A 17,415-nucleotide genomic window follows, 5' to 3' on the forward strand; every position below is an offset into this window, starting at 1 on the left:
CCCCTTCCCTCTCCCACTCTCCTGTAGCATCTCCCTCCCCACGACCTCTCTTTCCCTTCCTCACCCTCTATTACCCTCTCTTCCTCCATCCCCTTATTTTCCCTTATGTACCTCTCTCTCCCCCTCCTACAAAAAATCTTCTTTCCCTTCTCTTTCTTTTCTATCCATGTCCCTCACCCTCTCCCCCTATCTATCAAACATATTTAATTAAACCTTTTCAACTTCAAGGAAGTCAATGACTTTAAATAATAAATAATATTTTCCAGTTCCACGTGTGCATATACGTTTGGTTTTTCTTGAGTAAGGACCAACTTCGCATGTGCAACCTGGTTGAGAACTAGGTATGAAGCTACTAACGTTTGATATAGATCAATTGAGCGGACTCTTTCGCTATAGAGCACCCAATATCAATCCCAAGTGTCTCCACACAAATGGTTACACAATCAACTATGTACATCATTTGAGCAAGAATAAGTACTGCTATTCTATCCTGATATTGAGATGCCCATCATGATTCGTTTTCATTATCAGCATTACACCACGTCCATATGTCAGTTAGGCTGACCAAATCTAACTCTTGAACCCAACTCAAAGGTAGTGTTGGTCCAATGTTCTGAATAAAAATTCAAACCAAGTGGGCAAATTTTCATAGTCTCCCCCAATACCCTAATTCACCCCTCCACAGGCTCTATATGACGGGCGGAGAGAATGCTCAATGACTGTGAGACAGCTGGGCATAAGACTGTTTGAATATTCGCCCCCTTCTGCCTCAAAACAGTGTAATTGCCCAAAATTGGACTCAACTGGGTCAGAACAAAGGGTAACACTTGAAGGGGTATAAAACATAAAATGGGTTTTCCTCAAATGAACTTATTATATCTAAAGTCAATGGTCCAAGGTTGTGAGGCCGTTTTCAGGTTGAGGCGTGGCCCCATCTCTTGTGGCCAGCAAACCCCACATCAAAAGCTCTCTCTCCCCCTCTTTCTCCCTCCCTCCCTCTCTCTCTCTATCTCTCCCTCTCTCTCTCTCTCTCTGTCACTCTCTCTTTTCTCCCCTTCTCACTCTTTCTCTCTCTCTCTCTCTCTCTCTCTCTCTCTCTCTTCTCTCTCTCTCTCTTCTCTCTCTTCTCTCTCTTTTTTCTCTCTCCCTCACTTTCTCTTTCTCTCCCTATTTTTCTTTCTCTCCCTCTCTCTTTCTCTCTCTATTTATTTATCTCCCTCTATCTCTTTCTCTTTTTCTCTCCCTATCTCTCTCTCCCTCCCTCTTTATCTCTGTCTTTATCTCTTTCTCTCTCTATTTATTTATCTCTCTCTATCTCTTTCTCTTTTCTCTCCTTATCTCTCTCTCCCTCTCTCTTTCTCTCTCTATTTATCTCTCTCTTTATCTCTTTCTCTCTCTCTCTCTCTTTGTCTCCCTCCTCTCCCTCTCTATTTCTCTCTCTATTTATCTCTCTTTAACTCTTTCTCTCTCTCTCTCTCTTTCTTTCTCTCCCTCTCCCCCTCTCTCGTTCTCTCTCTATTTATCTCTCTCTCTCTCTCTCTCTCTCTCTCTTTCTCTCCCTCCTCTCCCTCTCTCCCTCTCTCTTTTTCTCTCTATTTATCTCTTTCTCTTTCTCTTTCTATTTATCTGTCTCTTTATCTCTTTCTTTCTCTCCCTCCTCTCCCTCTCTCTTTCTCTCTCTATTTATCTCCCTCTCTCTCTCTCTCTCTCTCTCTCTTTCTTTCTCTCCCTCCTCTCCCTCTCTCTTTCTCTCTCTATTTATCTCTCTCTCTCTCTCTTTCTCTCTTTCTCTCCCTCCTCTCTCTCTCTCTATTTATCTGTCTCTTTATCTCTTTCTCTCTCTTTCTTTCTCTCCCGCCTCTCCCTATCTCTTTCTTTCTATTTATCTGTCTCTTTATCTCTTTCTCTCTCTTTCTTTCTCTCCCTCCTCTCCCTCTCTCTTTCTCTCTCTATTTATCTCTCTCCTCTCCCTCTCTCTCTCTTTCTCTCTCTATTTATCTCGCTCTCTTTCTCTCCGTCCTCTCCCTCTCTCTCTCTCTCTCTCTCTCTCTCTCTCTCTCTCTCTCTTTCTCTCTCTATTTGTCTCTCTCTTTATCTCTCTCTCTCTCTCGCTTTCTCTCTCTATTTATCTGTCTCTTTATCTCTTTCTCTCTCTTTCTTTCTCTTCCTCCTCTCCCTATCTCTTTCTTTCTATTTATCTGTCTCTTTATCTCTTTCTCTCTCTTTCTTTCTCTCCCTCTCTCTTTCTCTCTCTATTTATCTCTCTCTCTCTCTCTCTCTCTCTCTCTCTCTTTTTCTCTCTATTTATCTCGCTCTTTCTTTCTCTCCGTCCTCTCCCTCTCTCTCTCTTTCTTTCTCTCCCTCCTGTCCCTCTCTCTCTATTTATCTCTTTCTCTCTGTTTCTCTCCCTCCTCTCCCTCTTTCTCTCTATTTATCTCCCTCTATCTCTTTCTCTCTCTTTCTTTCTCCCCCTATCTCTCTCTCTACCTCTCTCTTTCTCTCTCTCCCCCCCTCTGTCATTCTCTCTCTCTCTCTCTCTCTCTCCCTATTTCTCTTTCTATCTCTCTCATTCTCTCTCTCTCTCTTTCCCACTCTCTCTCTCTCTCTTTTTCTCTCTATCTCTCTCCCTCTATCTCTCTCTCCCTATTTCTCTTTCTATAATCAATCTATCTCTCTCTCTTTTTCTATCACTCTCTCCCTCTCTCCTCCCCCTATCGTTCTCTCTCGCCCTCTCTCTCTTTATCGCTCTCTCTTTATCTTTCTCTCTTTTAAGATGTTGCCAGGTCCGTCTCTCCCACTCGTGTGGCGGGAGCTGGATGAACTGGGCCACTCTCCCTCCCTACGCGGCCGAGATGAAGTGGGAGATGGACGGGGAAAGGATGGAGCTCGCCACCGAGAAAATCTGCGATTTGCACGACAGGATTAGCGACACCATTCACACCTTGTCCAAGTCCAACTTCCTCAGGTCAACTGCGGCGAACAACTGCGCGAAGACGTTCGATGAGAAGAAATCTGCCGCGATAGGCTCTCTTGACGAGTGGAAGAGGGGCTACGTCTACGTCAAGGGATTCAAACTCGACGAAGACGACGCCACCGCTGCCGAGGTGAGGAGCCTCAATTCCATTAGAACAGCTCTCGAGGATCTTGAGGAGCAGCTTGAGTTCTTGCATGTAAGCCCTTTTTCTCTTTCCCCTTTTTCTATATTACTCCGGGTTTCATCGAATTCTTTCCGAAGCGATCGTATGCAATCCCCATGTGTATGTTTATGGAGGGAATTGCCAGCGAAGGTTCGAATCATCGTTTCTTGATGTTTCTCATTGTGGTAATAACTTGATGGGGTGTTTTCTTTTTGCCCCTTTTCTGTTGAGTTTTCGACCATGGTCATCTTGTTTCATCTTATTTCGTTTCAAGGTAATCAAGATAATGTCTTGCTTGTTATTTTTATTAGTCTTCGATCGAAATACTGAATACGGGATACATTTTGCTATAATTGCTAATCGTTGCTCATTTTTTATGGTTATAGTGTCCAAAGAGAATCAGAAATACTCTTGATCTACGTTTTCTATGATGGGTTACTGCTCTATAATTAATTGGGGGGGATCCATAATGTTTTATCTCTTCAGCTTCCAGCTGGGTGCTGATTCTTGACTATAACTTTCTCTGGAACCTATTTTAGTACCGGGGTATGAAATTAAAGTTTCAATGAAACCAATGTACTAGGGTATGAATTGTAATTTCTCAATTAAAAATAATTGTGATCGTTTTTAACTGTTTTTTATTCGTCAACCACTCATCCTTTTCTTAATTTTCCAGAAATTGTGAGATCGTGTCAATTGATGATCATTATAATACCCTTTATTGGCGGTCAAAATCATTTGTTCTACGTGGATGACGATGACTATGTGGAGATCGTCATTGTCATTGTCCAGAGAAATGTTGACGAGGACAAATCATTGTCCAGCAAAATATTCATGAGGATGGATTGTCTTCGTTATTGTCATCATTAAGGCATACAACTAATGATGACGAATGGAGGGCGAATTCGTTTTATATACTAAAGTTCATTCCCTCTAAATGGAAGTCTCTCTTCGTTGACTCTTTCGCACAATGAGAGGACGACGATGACTCATCATCATCCTGTAATTCGTCTGCTACAGGATGAGGATGATGATCGCGATGATGAACTTGTCATCCTCAAAGCCATTGGTACATAGCTTGGATTGCTATGGTGATGGCAATATAATCATCCATATCCTAACTGCGGATAATGATGCTTACAGTGACGCTGGTGGCGGATCACAATGACAAATCTGTCTTCGTCCTCCAATCCTAATTAACAACTGACTCCAGTGTTTTCCTTGAGAAAATAAATATGTTCAACTAATAACACTTGACTGATTAAGTTTTACGCGTGAATAAATACATTACTGATAGTCTCGCATAATTGACCTGGCATTCTGGTTTGAATGAAAAATTGATGCTTAAATCTCAAAGTGTAAAACTTAACATAAATACTTACCTTCCAGACCATCCAATCACAACAAAGGGCAGAAAGAGATGCAGCAATAGCGCGGCTAGAACAGAGCCGCATCATCCTGGCCATGAGACTGTCCGAATTCCACGGGAGGAAGTATAAGGTGATTGAAGAAGCCATGGCCTTTGTTGGCGATGTATCCGACAATGGTCAGATCGCGCCGCCAGGCACGCACAACAAGGCCAAGAAAGCGCACGGCGTGGTTCATATATTTCTTTCTAGTCTGACTTTGGTGAAGAAGCTCTTCGGATTGGACAGGCTGGTAAGCGCGTTGGGCAATGCTACTCTTTTTACTGCCAGCGTGCTAGTGCTTCTGGGCATGCAGCAGGTCTCCATGAACAACAGCCTCTTGCCGGAAGGACAGTTTCATAGAGAGGCCCCTGAAAACCATGCTTATAAATCGGTGAGTACTTCATATGGGGATGAGAGGCGACCTTTGGATGTGTTTTCTGCCAGAGGGTAGAAGAAAGTTCGAAGAACTACTTCTCAGTGATGGTATATCATGTGAATACAGCCTCCTTGGCGAGCCATTTGATGTCAGTACCTCTTTCTTGACAGACTTTTGAAGTTTTTCTTCAGCCGGCTTTGGCTGGTTTAATGAGTGGGAGATGCTTGTATATGCCACAGACTTCATCTTCTTTTTAAATGCCTCTAAAGGTTTGAGTATATTTTCCTTCAATGAGTAATCCTTGGTAGGCTTTGACATTTTGGACCGGGGACCGGTCCAACCGGGCAGCCGTTAAACAGTGCGGTTTGAATTTTTGAACCGCCCCTCGGCCAGCTGTCTGAGCATTGACCCTACCCACTGACTGGGGTCTGGCAGAGCAAAGGGGCAGTTTTGATATATTTTTTTTCTTAAATGTAAATTAAATAAATGACTCATGCAGGCAATTGGTCAACAGGTTCAGTCTGTGCATTGAGAGTTTGCTGGTTCAGAACCTGTTTGAAACAGATAAAATGTAGTGATTTTTTCTACATAAACATGCAGCCTGCTATAGTCCTGTGGCAGGGAGGTTTTGGGGCCATTGGAAGTTTGCCACTTGTTGGAAATTTCCGCGCTGCACCGCACGATCATCCCTAGTGGTGGTGATACGATTTTAATTATTTCTATCTTTTCAGCCACCGGTGCATTTTAATCATTTTATTTAAGCATTATTTTTGCCTTTAATCATTATGGAATTTCATCCCCCCACAATCCCTTTCTCTGGTCGATGTCCAACTCTCGCTTTCTCCCTTTGACAATATAACGTAGGCACTTATCCTGAATTTTCTACTCGAGGCTTATTTTTGGATTTACTTTTTGCCAACAGTCTTTAATAATATGATTAAGATTTTTTCCTCCATCTTGCTCTCTTGAGACAGAAAAGTGGATTTAAGATCTTGCTGTTTTTGGATAGAAACTTTCCCATTGTGCTGAATCAAGCAGCTGTTTGAGTAGTTCTAATTCTCAGGTGCCCATAACCATGATGACGATTTATCTGGTTTCGACTGGGTTACTGGAATCACTTGGATAAATGAAATTGAAATGAAAATAAAAGAAGTCAACCCATGTTGCCAGATGTTGATCAGTGCAAGTCTTCTACTTAAGTGGTTTTTTTTATGGATCATTTTTTGGTTTCGATAATCACCAGAACATTACTCGCGACTTCTAATGGGCTACCATCAAATATTAAAGGAAACACATAGATAGATGGATAGATAGATAGATACTCAACCCATGGCATACTTCTGAGTCCAGTTCCGGGCTGTGGCCTCGTACTTGGCCCGGCCAGTCTTGTACAAATGGGCAATCTCCGGAACAAGCGGGTCGTCCGGATTCGGATCCGTCAACAGTGAGCAGATCGATAGAAGCACCTGTAAAGTGAACATTTATTTGATCATACCATGCTCTTAACAAAAAAAACCAAAAACCCATCTGTTCCTAAAGTCAACCTTAGAAATGGTCAACGCAGGGCTCCATTGCTCCTTCAAGATGTCCAAACAGATGCTCCCATTGCTGTTGATGTTAGGATGAAACACCTTCGTCCGGAAAGCCACCTGGAGAGGCATAATATTAAAAAAACCCATCATAATTCTTTTTCGAAAGAGGGTGGTCACCCGACAAAGCGGCAAACAGCTGGATCAAGAACACCCCTCCATCATAATTATATGGTGGGTTAGAAGAAAACCTTTGGGGGCTTGAAGGGGGTAGTCAGGAGGGAATTGGAAAAACCATCATAATTATATGGTGGGTTAGTAGAAAACCTTTGGTGGCTTGAAGGGGTAGTCAGGAGGGAATTGGAAAAACCATCATAATTATATGGTGGGTTAGTAGAAAACCTTTGGTGGCTTGAAGGGGTAGTCAGGAGGGAATTGGAAAAACCATCATAATTATATGGTGGGTTAGAAGAAAACCTTTGGGGGCTTGAAGGGGGTAGTCAGGAGGGAATTGGAAAAACCATCATAATTATATGGTGGGTTAGTAGAAAACCTTTGGTGGCTTGAAGGGGTAGTCAGGAGGGAATTGGAAAAACCATCATAATTATATGGTGGGTTAGTAGAAAACCTTTGGTGGCTTGAAGGGGTAGTCAGGAGGGAATTGGAAAAACCATCATAATTATATGGTGGGTTAGAAGAAAACCTTTGGGGGCTTGAAGGGGGTAGTCAGGAGGGAAGTGTAAAACCATCATAATTATATGGTGGGTTAGTAGAAAACCTTTGGGGGCTTGAAGGGGTAGTCAGGAGGGAAGTGGATGGAGACCAAGAACACCCCTCCAGCATATGGGCTGTCAGGAGGCCCCATGATAGTGGCCTGCCAGTGGCACATATCTTCACCCACTGGCCCTGCAAATTTTGATAATTGTTAGAAAAATTTCAACAATCGATTACAATACAAGCCAATTCTGATCAATAAATTACCTGCGCTGCAAGAGGTTGGTGGGTCTCTCTGCAGCTCCTTCAGCTCCTTCAAGATGCGCTTGGATGCCATCTCTCTCTCTTCAACAAGAGCAAGCAAAGAAGAAGGAGAGAGACAGAGAGACAGAGAGAGAGAGAGAGAGATGAAAGAGTTGGAAGGGGGGAATGGGTACTTATAAAGGGAGGAGAGCAGACTGCGTACGATCTACGCAGAGAAGAAGGGAAAAGTTTAAAGACGATGGAGTTGTCTTTAACCGTGGTAAGAAGGGTTTTTTCTGTCTGGGGGTAAAGATTAAAGAGGAGACTGTTAATGAAATTAATTAATACAAGAGTGGAGTGGAGGGAGGGCGAAGAGAAGCTCCTCTCCTACCGAGAAATCCTTTCATGCCGTCAGCTGATGGCGACAGTTTGTGGGTTTTCCACGGCCGGCGGAGCCGCCCGGTCGTCCGCGGCGGAGCTGTGAATTCTCGAGATGAGATTCTCCGTGATGGAGGAGGCGGCGATGGCGGTGGATTCCGATCGATTCGATAGCTTCGCCTGAGGCCCAAAATTGGATCTTTAGCTCGTGATTGTTAGAACAAGGATGAAACTGAGTGGGGATTTTACCTGAAGTGCGGAGTTTTCGAGCTTGAGATTCGCTGATTCTTTGGTGAGACGGCCGACTTCGGATCTCAGGGCCTGGTTCTCGGCAACTAGGGCTTCCACTTTCTGGGCGAGTTCTTCGGTTTCAGCCTGAGGTTAGAGGAAAAAAATTGGTTTTTTTTTTTTGGATCGGTTGAGGTAATCGTGTTTCTTTGCGTGGATTGAGTGGTTTGGGTTCGTCCCCACCTGTTTCCTCAGCCGTGATCTTCTGGCAGACTCCCTGTTTGATTGTTTTCTCTTCTCTTTCTTCACCTCCCGGTCGTCCTGCTACGAACATGATTCGAATTTGAGCGGCTGGTTAGGAATCGAATCGCCACAAGATGATCCAGGCTTCCTTTTTTTTTGCTTTGTTGTTGTGAAATCAGTTTTATCCCAGATCCGAAAGAAACCGGAAGAACTCAGAAAGAAAAAACAAAGAAAGTAATCGAATTTCTAACAAGTTTTTTGCGTCAAATGTTGGGCAACGTACCAGATGAGCGTGGATCGGTAGATGTGGACCTGCGGCGGTAGAGCGTCCCCCGCCGTTCTCTGTTTTGAGATTAGGCGACCAAATTTTAAAAGAAATTAAAATCAGATTATTGAATGGAAATATGACTGCATCTGAAGTGGAGGTATGTCATCCGTTTTGTCATTGATTAATCTGTTACTTGCATTTATAATAGAACGCTCAAGCAAATTTCGAACTGGAAATGAAGTTTTTCGAAGTAAAGTCGGATCAGAAGGTTCTTGCCTCTAACAAAGGTTTGCGTGGAGCGATTATCGAGGGCAGCATTAGCCTGTAACCCGGAAAGAAATTCAGTTTAAGATTTAAAAAGAAGGGTAGGTAGAAAACACAGTAAAATTTTTTCTTTGTTTTTTTTTTTTGCAGGATTCCGTACGTGGCGAAAATTGCGCTTGGTGCTTCCACCACTTGAATCGAGCCCTTCACTCTGACTGGTTTACAGAAGTAACCGCATATTAGTAATCAAACAACTAAGATTGTCTAATGCTAAGCGATCAAATAATTCCTAATTTTATATGCTCAATGATGATATGAGAATTAATAAAAATAACCTATCCGAAGGTGCTTCGGCACCACTTCCTGATTCATTCTCCTTCAAGAGATTAGAAGCTGCAACTGCTGCTCGCATATTATGAGCTGATGACTTGGTTTCTGCAACTACCTGCAGGTGTCATTCGAAACATTGCGAGGGGAATGTCAATCAAATGATTAAGGGATAAACATCTTTAAACATCCTTTCGGTTGATCTTCCTCTTTTCTTAAAATACAAGGTTTAAATTTTTTGTGCCATAAATTCAGACGGGAAAAAGTTTACTAAAAATGAAAACAGATTGTTCGAAAGGTTTTCACTTGCCCCAGCTATAGTTTCCGGCGGAGATGTGACTGCTGCGTTGCCACCCTTAAAACAAGAAAACATACGGTAATGTTAAAATGATTTCAAACAGAGTTAAGATTGTTAAAAAAGAGGGATTAAATGTTGAGTTACATTTGAATCTGGGGGTTGGGCATAAGAACAGCCGGGCTGATAGATAGCCGAGTATGGAGTGCCAAAGGGTGGCATCAGAATCTATGGAAAAGAGGAAAAATTTACAGAGTAGTCAGACCACACGAAAGACAGAACGTGCACAAAAAAACTCACTGAGGATGAGTTAATACGAAATTTTATTTTGGATATAGTAAATCAAGTCATATATTTTTTTTTTGAAAGAAAGTTAATCAAGACATATACCTCAGGGAAGTAGAAATCTGAAAAAAATGGAGCCAAAAGTTCTCACGAGAGTAACATGTAGCAGTAAGGTTTACTGTAATACTTTTTTTTTTAAGAAAGGTTTACTGTAAATACATGTTAGACTCTTTCAAAACTATAACTTAATAAAGGGAATCAATATAGCAGTGAATTTTATGCCACAAATAAACATGTGGATTGAAGGGCAACTCAAGATAATAGAACAATAAAGAGAAGCAATCCTGCTGAATGTCTGTTTCGATATTTATGAGATAAATTCAGGATCATCCAAGAGTAGGACGTAATCGAGTATAAATTCTCTGTCTCCATGGACCTCTTCTGGTGAAATGAAATTAGTTAAATGGACAGCATAAAGCGTAGTCTTTCGATCATAGGTTTCAAATCCAAAAATGAGGAATTTGTACAACAAATTGTGTATTTACCGGAGGAGCCCACATATATGGATGAGGAGAATGAGCTTGGGTGACATTGCTGCCGAAATATGGTGGCATTGATACTCCGGCGCCATAGTAGGCCTGATGAATCCATGATAAATGAAGACATATCAAGTGAATACTAGTCGTAAAATGAAGACATATCAAAGGGAGACATATCACAGTAAAAGTCACCTGCATCGTAGTCCAGTCACGATATGGATGTGCGCTGTTCTGCTCCTGCCAAAACAACACAAATTATTTTAAAAAAATAAAATTGGAATCTATACAGAGGATTAATCGAGGGAAAAATAAATATTATAATTGATTTGATAGATAGAGCACCAGAGCAGAGGACGCGTTCGTAGGTTTCAACGGTGTGGCAGCTTCACTGTTTCCCATTTAAATCCGGAGAATGATGACAGTCTTAACAGCAGGATTTTTCGCAGATAAACCTGACAACCACCCGTTATCAGATACTCTCCAAAATCAAAAAACCCAGCAATTTCTCCGTTTTATTCTAAATGAAAAGCACTTACATTACAACACAAATGAAAATAACTTATAGATGTTTTAAGAAACTTGAAAAGAAAAAGAAAAAAACAATAAATTGAAGAGCAGCATGATAATCGTTGATGATTCAGCAGAAGTAGCACAGGGATTTATGAATTTTGATTTCCTCCTAGATGATTCAGCAGAATTAGCACAGGGAATGAATCAGGAGCAATCAGGCCCATCTAGTTGAAAAAAGTAAAAGATAAAGAAAATTTAATTCACGGACAGGTCATTTGCTGAAAAAAATGGGTCACCTTGAACAAGGTCCTACCCATGGAAACTAGGTCCATTCTATTGTAACTTCAGATTCAGACGTTCAGGTCCCTTCACTTTATTAGCATGTTGTACATTATCAGCGTGTTATAATAGGACATAGGTTCATTAGCCCATATACGTGGATGGAACTGTGCAAACAAGGGCTGCATATTTAATCCCTACTGAGGTTATTATACTTTCTCAATCATTTATGTTTCGTCATCCATCTCGCTTTGCCCAAGGATTTCATGAAATCCCCAAGATTGCCGGAAAATTTGGGCTCATGAATTCAATCCACGTCATCGAATTCTTCACACACCGCACACCGCCGCCCCAAAATTCGACGAAATACGGAATTCACCAAAGAAAACCAAGACACACGAACAACGACGACGGACAGGAGGGAAAAGAGGCGACCAAATCGGACAGAATCCGAGAAAGGAAAACCATTGAAAAGGGGATCAACCATTGAAAATCAGAACACCAAATCGAACAATCATCGAATTAAAAAGCTGTCATCATACCTGAAAATCTTTCTCCCGCGGCCCCAAAATTGAAATTCCAACGAGGAGGACAGGTCACCACGACCCAAACCTCTAATCCTCTCCACCTCCCAAAAATCCCACGCAAGATCCGCACCCTCAGCGACGAGGAACGGGCCACGTCACTGACACGCGTCCGAATCCTCGACCCCCAACGGTCCAGATGTCCTCCAACGCGGACGTGACTCGTCGCCAGCTCATCACCCCCATCCAATGGGCCCCACGTCACGTGGCCGACAACGACTCAGAACCGGCCACGTGTCAAAAGGCCTATTGGGCCTAAGTCTCTATTTTTTTTTTGAAGAAAAGGGCCTAAGTCCCTAGCTACACCCCTTCTGCTCATCTTCTGCTTCTTTGACTTCGGAAGCCGTTCGTGTAGTGCAGGGACGAGGACGGGACGATTTTTTCATCCCGAGACCAAAAAATTGTCCCGTCCAAGGGTTTAGACGAAATTCAGGACGAAAATTCGTCCCGGGAACCACCCGACGGGACGGTTTTTGTCCCGTCGGACGAAAAAACCGTCTGTTCGGAGGTCTCGACGATGGACGTTCGAATCTGGACTAAAAACCGCCAGTTTCACATCTGATGGTTGAGATGTGCCCACGTGGCCTCGCTATGACAATTTGCATTAAAGTCCCTGTATTTTTACGCACTTGCAAACTGATGCCACTCAGAAATAATTGTACATATGTCCCTTTGCATTCTCTCTTCTCCGTATTTCCCTAAAAAACTTAGAAAAATCTATATTAATATATTAAATATAAACGGTTTTTTTTTCGTCCGGGACGAGGGACGGGACGGTTTTTTCCCCGATGAGACAAAAATTCGTCCCGGGAGGACTGGACGGGACAGTTTTCATACCGTCAGACAAAAATTTGTCCCGTCCTTTGTCCCTGCACAAAGTCCGGATGTCGGATGGGACGAAATTCGTCCAGTCCCGTCCACCGTCCACATCCGGGACGACCCGGAACTATATCCGCTCGTAATCTTGCCCCTTCTGCCCCTACACACTCTTAAAGTCTTGGCTTTGTTTCTTTGACTATGTAACCCTCTCTCAAACTCACCCCTTCTGCCCCTACACACTCCTAAAGTCTTGGCTTTGTTTCTTTAACTATGTAACCCTCTCCCAAACTCGCCCCTTCTACCCCTACACACTCCTAAAGTCTTGGCTTTGTTTCTTTAACTATGTAACCCTCTCTCAAACTCGCCCCTTCTGCCCCTACACACTCTTAAAGTCTTGCCTTTGTTTCTTTAACTTCATGACACACTTCTTCTGCTCCTAAAGTCATGCCTTTTGAACCTTTGTAAAGGCGGTCAGATTTAAAAGGGCCCGGCGGGCTGATGTACATATAGTTTTTTTGGGGGGGAGGTTAGCGGGCGGCAGGGGCGGCAGGCGAGGGGATAGGGGGGTTCTTGATGGTGAGCTCGGCTCGGAGATGAAGGATGCCATTGATGAAGAAGGGGCTGTCCTCCGCCATGAATGAAGCCCAGGGAACGGCGAAGAGGTTGCGGTAACCCACAGCCTTGCCTCCGGTGAACGTGTAGAAACCTTTGTACTTGCTCACAAAGTCGCCGGCTGGGCACATGCGGGCCGCAAACTCGTAGTCCACCGTAAAGCTCACTGAGCCCTTCTCCTGCATGCCCAGGAACAGCCCAAAGCAGTGGAACGAGCTCTGCTGGTCCATGTTACAGTGCGCCGACAGGAAGAACCCCTGGCCCCCCAAGTGAAATGCCTGCGAGTACACCCTCCCAGCAGGGAACAGGTTAGCACATTCCTCCCTCCGCAGGTCCAGGTACACGATGCATTGCGCGTGGGGGAGCTCGAATTCCATCACCCGGACGGGCCGGTACTTGTAGGCCCGCTCCGTGAACCGCCGGGCCGAGCCGGATGAATCCTCCTGGGCCAGGGCCCGCTGCCGGTGCGGGGTCTCGGCCTTGAAGAAGAGCGCCTCCATGACTAGCTTGGCCGCCAGGTCGTGGTCCAGGTCCGGACAGCTCAGCACCTTCCTCAGCTTGCGGCACGTCATGAAGGGGAACCGGATGAGCCGGGCCAGCCGCTGGCCCAATACTTCCCGCCGCTCCTCGGGCCGCCCGCACTGGGCCCGGGCCCATCTTAGCACCAAGTCGTAGACCACGTCCTCTGAGGCCACCTGCAGCTCGTCGCTGCTAAAAACGGCCTCCACCCCGGCTAGTGGGAGCGCAATCACTTCGTCCTGGAACTTGGACACATCCTTGTACCGGGCGGCCAGGTACTCCCGGGCCGCGTCGGTCAGGGGCTGGACCGCCGAGGCCATGGACACGCTGGACGGCAGCTCAAGGTAGAGCAGCGCTGATTCCGGGGTCATCGGAAGGTTGCGGAGGAGCTTGCTGCAGTGCCTCATGCAAGAGGCCACTTCGAATTTGTCTGCCGCCATTAGCACGTCCAGCAGGGCGGGGGGCTCGATAGTAGACAGCTTACCGTTGTACATGTAACTCAGCAGCTCCATCAGAGCTATCTCCTCTGCGGGATTAAAGTAAAGAAATTAATAATTACTCCTGCTGGATAGGGTTCACTTTTTTTAAAAGTTGGAAAATTGTTTCTACCGGAGGCGTGGATGCGCAGAGCTGCATGCCTCTGATCTGACTCGCGCATTCCGTTGGAGAAGAGCTGATCAGAGCAAGAGAAATGAGTTGTTAGAAAGGCTTTTTTTCCCTTTTTTTAGGCTATATTTATATCTTTTCTGGGTCGAACCTTGTAGAAAAACGGGCTCTTAGCGGCCAGGATCGCGGAGCTTATGAATAGGGATTTTACTCTGAGGATGGCTGAACAGTCCATGCTCCATGAAGAATCGCTGTCATGCCCGGCCTCATCATCACCTGCCATGGGAAAGAAGTTGAGGTCTGGTTGTCCAAACAACTATTTTCGAAAATTTGATACATTCAGTTATGGAAGAACGCCCCACGGTGAAAGTGATTGGATACTGATTCGTGAAAATGATCAGAGGGATTCCTTGATTTAGAAAAAAGGAGAGATTCCTTTCAAGAGCTGTCTAATCTTGAACAACCAAACCTTTCCCAAAATAAGATCATCCAACATTACTCAGGCAAAAATTAAATGACATTGGTACAAAAGAGAAGGGAAAAGAGCTCTTAAGCTAACTATGCTTCATAGACCCACAATTTCGTTTTCCCAGCCCAAACATGTTTGAGTGGGTGACTCCAGATATCCAGCAGATGGTTAAAACTCACCAACTTCTAAAAATTAAGTCCTAGAAAAGGAATAATTGGCTGGAATAAAGATTATTTAGAAAAAAAATTTAGTCAGTTTACAAAACCTGATTGAGGTTCTTCCAATATTGCCATCGGGTCTTCGGGATTATCACCAGGTATGACCTCATCCGAATCAGGGAGGTTTAAGTTCAAAACCTGTTCTGAACTGCATGCGGCGAAAACTGCGGGTAGAAACATACAAAGATAAGTAAACAAATAGAATCCCTTTCGAACGTCACAAATCACAAAAATGATTCAGAGACAAAGAAATTACTTGTATGCGTAAGTTTATCAATAGAGTAAACAACAATTAGAATGAAAAAAATAAACATGTGAATTTGAGGCATCAGTACCAATCATGAAATATAGGTGCAGGATCTGCACAAATGCTATCATATAGTCCAGAAAGAATAAATACTTCTAAAGATAACCGAAAAAAGGCGATAAGACACGCCTCCTCTGTCTGAAGCAGCCGAAATTAAAACTGAATCTTCTAGATGAAAATTCATAAGATTCTTACGTTGTAAAAAAAACATACTTCACATTTTCCATTGTTAAAAATCACAATATGTGCTAGAATCATACAGTTCGGAGAAACGATGAAATTCAAATGTCCGTAGGTTTTGGATGCCTAACAACAAACAAGCGCTCTAGTTTAATTTCGGCAGTGAGCCACTTAATTAGTAAGACCGCTTCAAGAATAAACGTTCACTAGCTGCCCCAAAATTTCAATAAGCACGTAGTCATTTTGGATCGAATTCCCACAATTCCTTAAAAAACTAGAACTAGTACAAGACATCAACGACAAGTTTCGAATTTCTATTGACATTCAAAAGAGGAACAATCGAAGAAACATGAACAAAAATTTAATCAGGCGCGGGGAGCGAAAGAGAGACGAAAATTTAATCAGGGGCAACAGAAGCTCTTTCGACCCGTCAAACAGTAATGATTAAACACGTTTCCTGCCAGTTTGGGAAAAAAAGATTCGAACGACGCCCAAACGATTGAACGGCGGTTTAAATTTCGAAGAAATAACGATTCTCCAAAAGAAAAAGATTAGAACAATAAAAACCCCGTTCAACCTTCGTCTCTCTTGATCTCTTCTCGTCTTCGCTTCCTCTTCCGCCATTCGGCAATAGAACTGCAGGCCTCCCCGTCAGATTTGCTCTCGGGCGGGTCCGCCATGATCTCAATCCTCAGCACCCGATCAGAAAAATTGCTCGAGTTGAACGCGAACCCGAAATCATGGTCGTCACACGCCGAAGAAAAATCGGCGTCCATGATTGTGTGGTGGTCGAATGAATCCGATCTTTCCGATAATCTCATACCCTGTTCAACCCCCACGCCAATACCCAGATTCGAACCAACGGGAAACTCTCTAACCCTAACCCTAGCCCCAATTCTGCCCCTTTCCCCGCCCTCCCCAGAGAAGAATGTGGAGAAAAGGGGGCAACCGAGAGAAGAAGAAGAAGAAGAAAGATAGAGATAGAGATAGAGAGAGAGAGAGAGAGAGAGAGAGAGAGAGAGAGAGAGAGAGAGAGAGAGAGCCGCTGAATTAACGCCAGCTCTCCGCTCTTCTGGACGCTCCCCGTTGGGAAAAACCAGTTTTCCGAACGACATTGACCCGAGTCAAAACCAATTTCTGACTATGAGTTTTTAAATTAATGCAGAATTAACTTTAATGAAAGTTTTAATTATTTTCCACCCATTAAAATACTCGGTTTCTCCGCACATCCTAGGCTGTAGATGGAGACAGGTCACGCCGTGTTATAAATGTTATTGGATGGAAATTCGCACAAACTCGCAATCAGTCCCATCTGACGTCCAAAATCAGTCCAGGGACGGTTTTTTCGTCCGAGTGGACGAAAACTGTTCCATCCGTCGTCTCGGGATGAATTTCCGTCCCGGTTTTTGTCCAACCTTGCGGGGGCGACGATTTTTTAGTCCTGGGATGAAAAAAACCATCCAATTCGCGTCCCTGCACTAATATACTTCCAGATTGTCCGGGACATGGACGATGGAGGGGGGGGACGAAGACTGTCCCACCTGACATCTGGAATCAGTCCAGGGACACAGAAGGAATGGTTCTTTCGTCCGAGACCTCTGGACGGGACGGTTTTTTCGTTAGAGTGGACGAAAACCATCCCGTCCGTTCGTCTCGAGATGAATTTCCGTCCCGGTTTTTGTCCAACCTTGTGGGGGGGTGATTTATTCGTCCTGAGATGAAAAAACCGTCCTGTCCGTGTCCCTGCACTAGTATAGTTTCAGATCATCCGGGATGCGATGAAGATTGTCCCGCCTGACGTCCATGAACAGGACGGGATGAAGATTGTCCCGCCTGACGTCCAGAATCTGTCCAGGGACGCAGATGGGATGGTTATTTCGTCCGAGACCTCTGGGGCGGGCGGTTTTTTTGTCCGACATCCCTGCACTATATTGACGGCGCCACTGGCAGCAAGGAAGCGGTGCAGTGACCTTTTCTAGACTGAAATTCGCACCACACGACGCACAAAACCACACTATTTAACGACGATGAGCGTAACGGTCACTGACAGCCCCACGGCCTCATCATCCAAGTACCT

At 44.2% G+C, this 17,415-nt stretch overlaps 4 protein-coding genes and 1 long non-coding RNA gene across 10 annotated transcripts; 2 read left to right on the plus strand and 3 right to left on the minus strand.

Annotated features, from left to right (window-relative positions):
* Nucleotides 1-2,756: 2,756 nt before the first annotated feature.
* LOC144701183 (plastid division protein PDV1-like) lies at nucleotides 2,757-5,200 on the plus strand. The gene is made up of 2 exons (XM_078572919.1): nucleotides 2,757-3,170; nucleotides 4,527-5,200. The coding sequence occupies exons 1-2, from the start codon at nucleotides 2,817-2,819 to the stop codon at nucleotides 4,995-4,997; spliced, it is 825 nt and encodes a 274-aa protein (XP_078429045.1). The 5' UTR covers nucleotides 2,757-2,816; the 3' UTR covers nucleotides 4,998-5,200.
* A 969-nt stretch (nucleotides 5,201-6,169) lies between these two features.
* On the minus strand, nucleotides 6,170-7,567 carry LOC144701186 (ubiquitin-conjugating enzyme E2-17 kDa-like). The gene is made up of 4 exons (XM_078572926.1): nucleotides 7,433-7,567; nucleotides 7,230-7,357; nucleotides 6,467-6,571; nucleotides 6,170-6,388 (listed from the first exon to the last, which is right to left on the minus strand). Exons 1-4 carry the CDS (start codon nucleotides 7,500-7,502, stop codon nucleotides 6,245-6,247), a joined length of 447 nt encoding a protein of 148 aa, XP_078429052.1. The 5' UTR covers nucleotides 7,503-7,567; the 3' UTR covers nucleotides 6,170-6,244.
* An 88-nt stretch (nucleotides 7,568-7,655) lies between these two features.
* GBF2 (G-box binding factor 2) lies at nucleotides 7,656-11,720 on the minus strand. 6 transcript variants are annotated; one of them, XM_078572924.1, is made up of 13 exons: nucleotides 11,567-11,720; nucleotides 10,578-10,687; nucleotides 10,428-10,466; nucleotides 10,242-10,334; nucleotides 9,559-9,639; nucleotides 9,427-9,471; nucleotides 9,125-9,234; nucleotides 8,950-9,004; nucleotides 8,802-8,847; nucleotides 8,541-8,599; nucleotides 8,258-8,338; nucleotides 8,036-8,161; nucleotides 7,656-7,966 (listed from the first exon to the last, which is right to left on the minus strand). In XM_078572924.1, the coding sequence occupies exons 2-13, from the start codon at nucleotides 10,632-10,634 to the stop codon at nucleotides 7,820-7,822; spliced, it is 939 nt and encodes a 312-aa protein (XP_078429050.1). In that variant the 5' UTR covers nucleotides 10,635-10,687; nucleotides 11,567-11,720; the 3' UTR covers nucleotides 7,656-7,819. The 6 variants fall into 6 exon arrangements, with proteins under 6 accessions (XP_078429050.1, XP_078429049.1, XP_078429046.1 ...); XM_078572923.1 differs by having other exon boundaries at nucleotides 8,258-8,335; nucleotides 10,428-10,472; XM_078572920.1 differs by having other exon boundaries at nucleotides 10,428-10,472.
* LOC144701187 (uncharacterized) lies at nucleotides 8,679-9,082 on the plus strand. Its single transcript, XR_013580941.1, has 2 exons — nucleotides 8,679-8,812; nucleotides 8,940-9,082. It is a non-coding gene; the product is annotated as an uncharacterized LOC144701187 (long non-coding RNA).
* A 1,156-nt stretch (nucleotides 11,721-12,876) lies between the features above and the next one.
* On the minus strand, nucleotides 12,877-16,354 carry LOC144701188 (BTB/POZ domain-containing protein POB1-like). The gene is made up of 5 exons (XM_078572928.1): nucleotides 15,916-16,354; nucleotides 14,899-15,015; nucleotides 14,316-14,440; nucleotides 14,168-14,231; nucleotides 12,877-14,084 (listed from the first exon to the last, which is right to left on the minus strand). The coding sequence occupies exons 1-5, from the start codon at nucleotides 16,157-16,159 to the stop codon at nucleotides 12,955-12,957; spliced, it is 1,680 nt and encodes a 559-aa protein (XP_078429054.1). The 5' UTR covers nucleotides 16,160-16,354; the 3' UTR covers nucleotides 12,877-12,954.
* Between the last annotated feature and the right edge of the window lie 1,061 nt (nucleotides 16,355-17,415).

The sequence above is a fragment of the Wolffia australiana genome, chromosome 3, assembly GCF_029677425.1.
Source record: "Wolffia australiana isolate 7733 chromosome 3, ASM2967742v1".
Lineage (NCBI taxonomy): Eukaryota > Viridiplantae > Streptophyta > Magnoliopsida > Alismatales > Araceae > Wolffia > Wolffia australiana.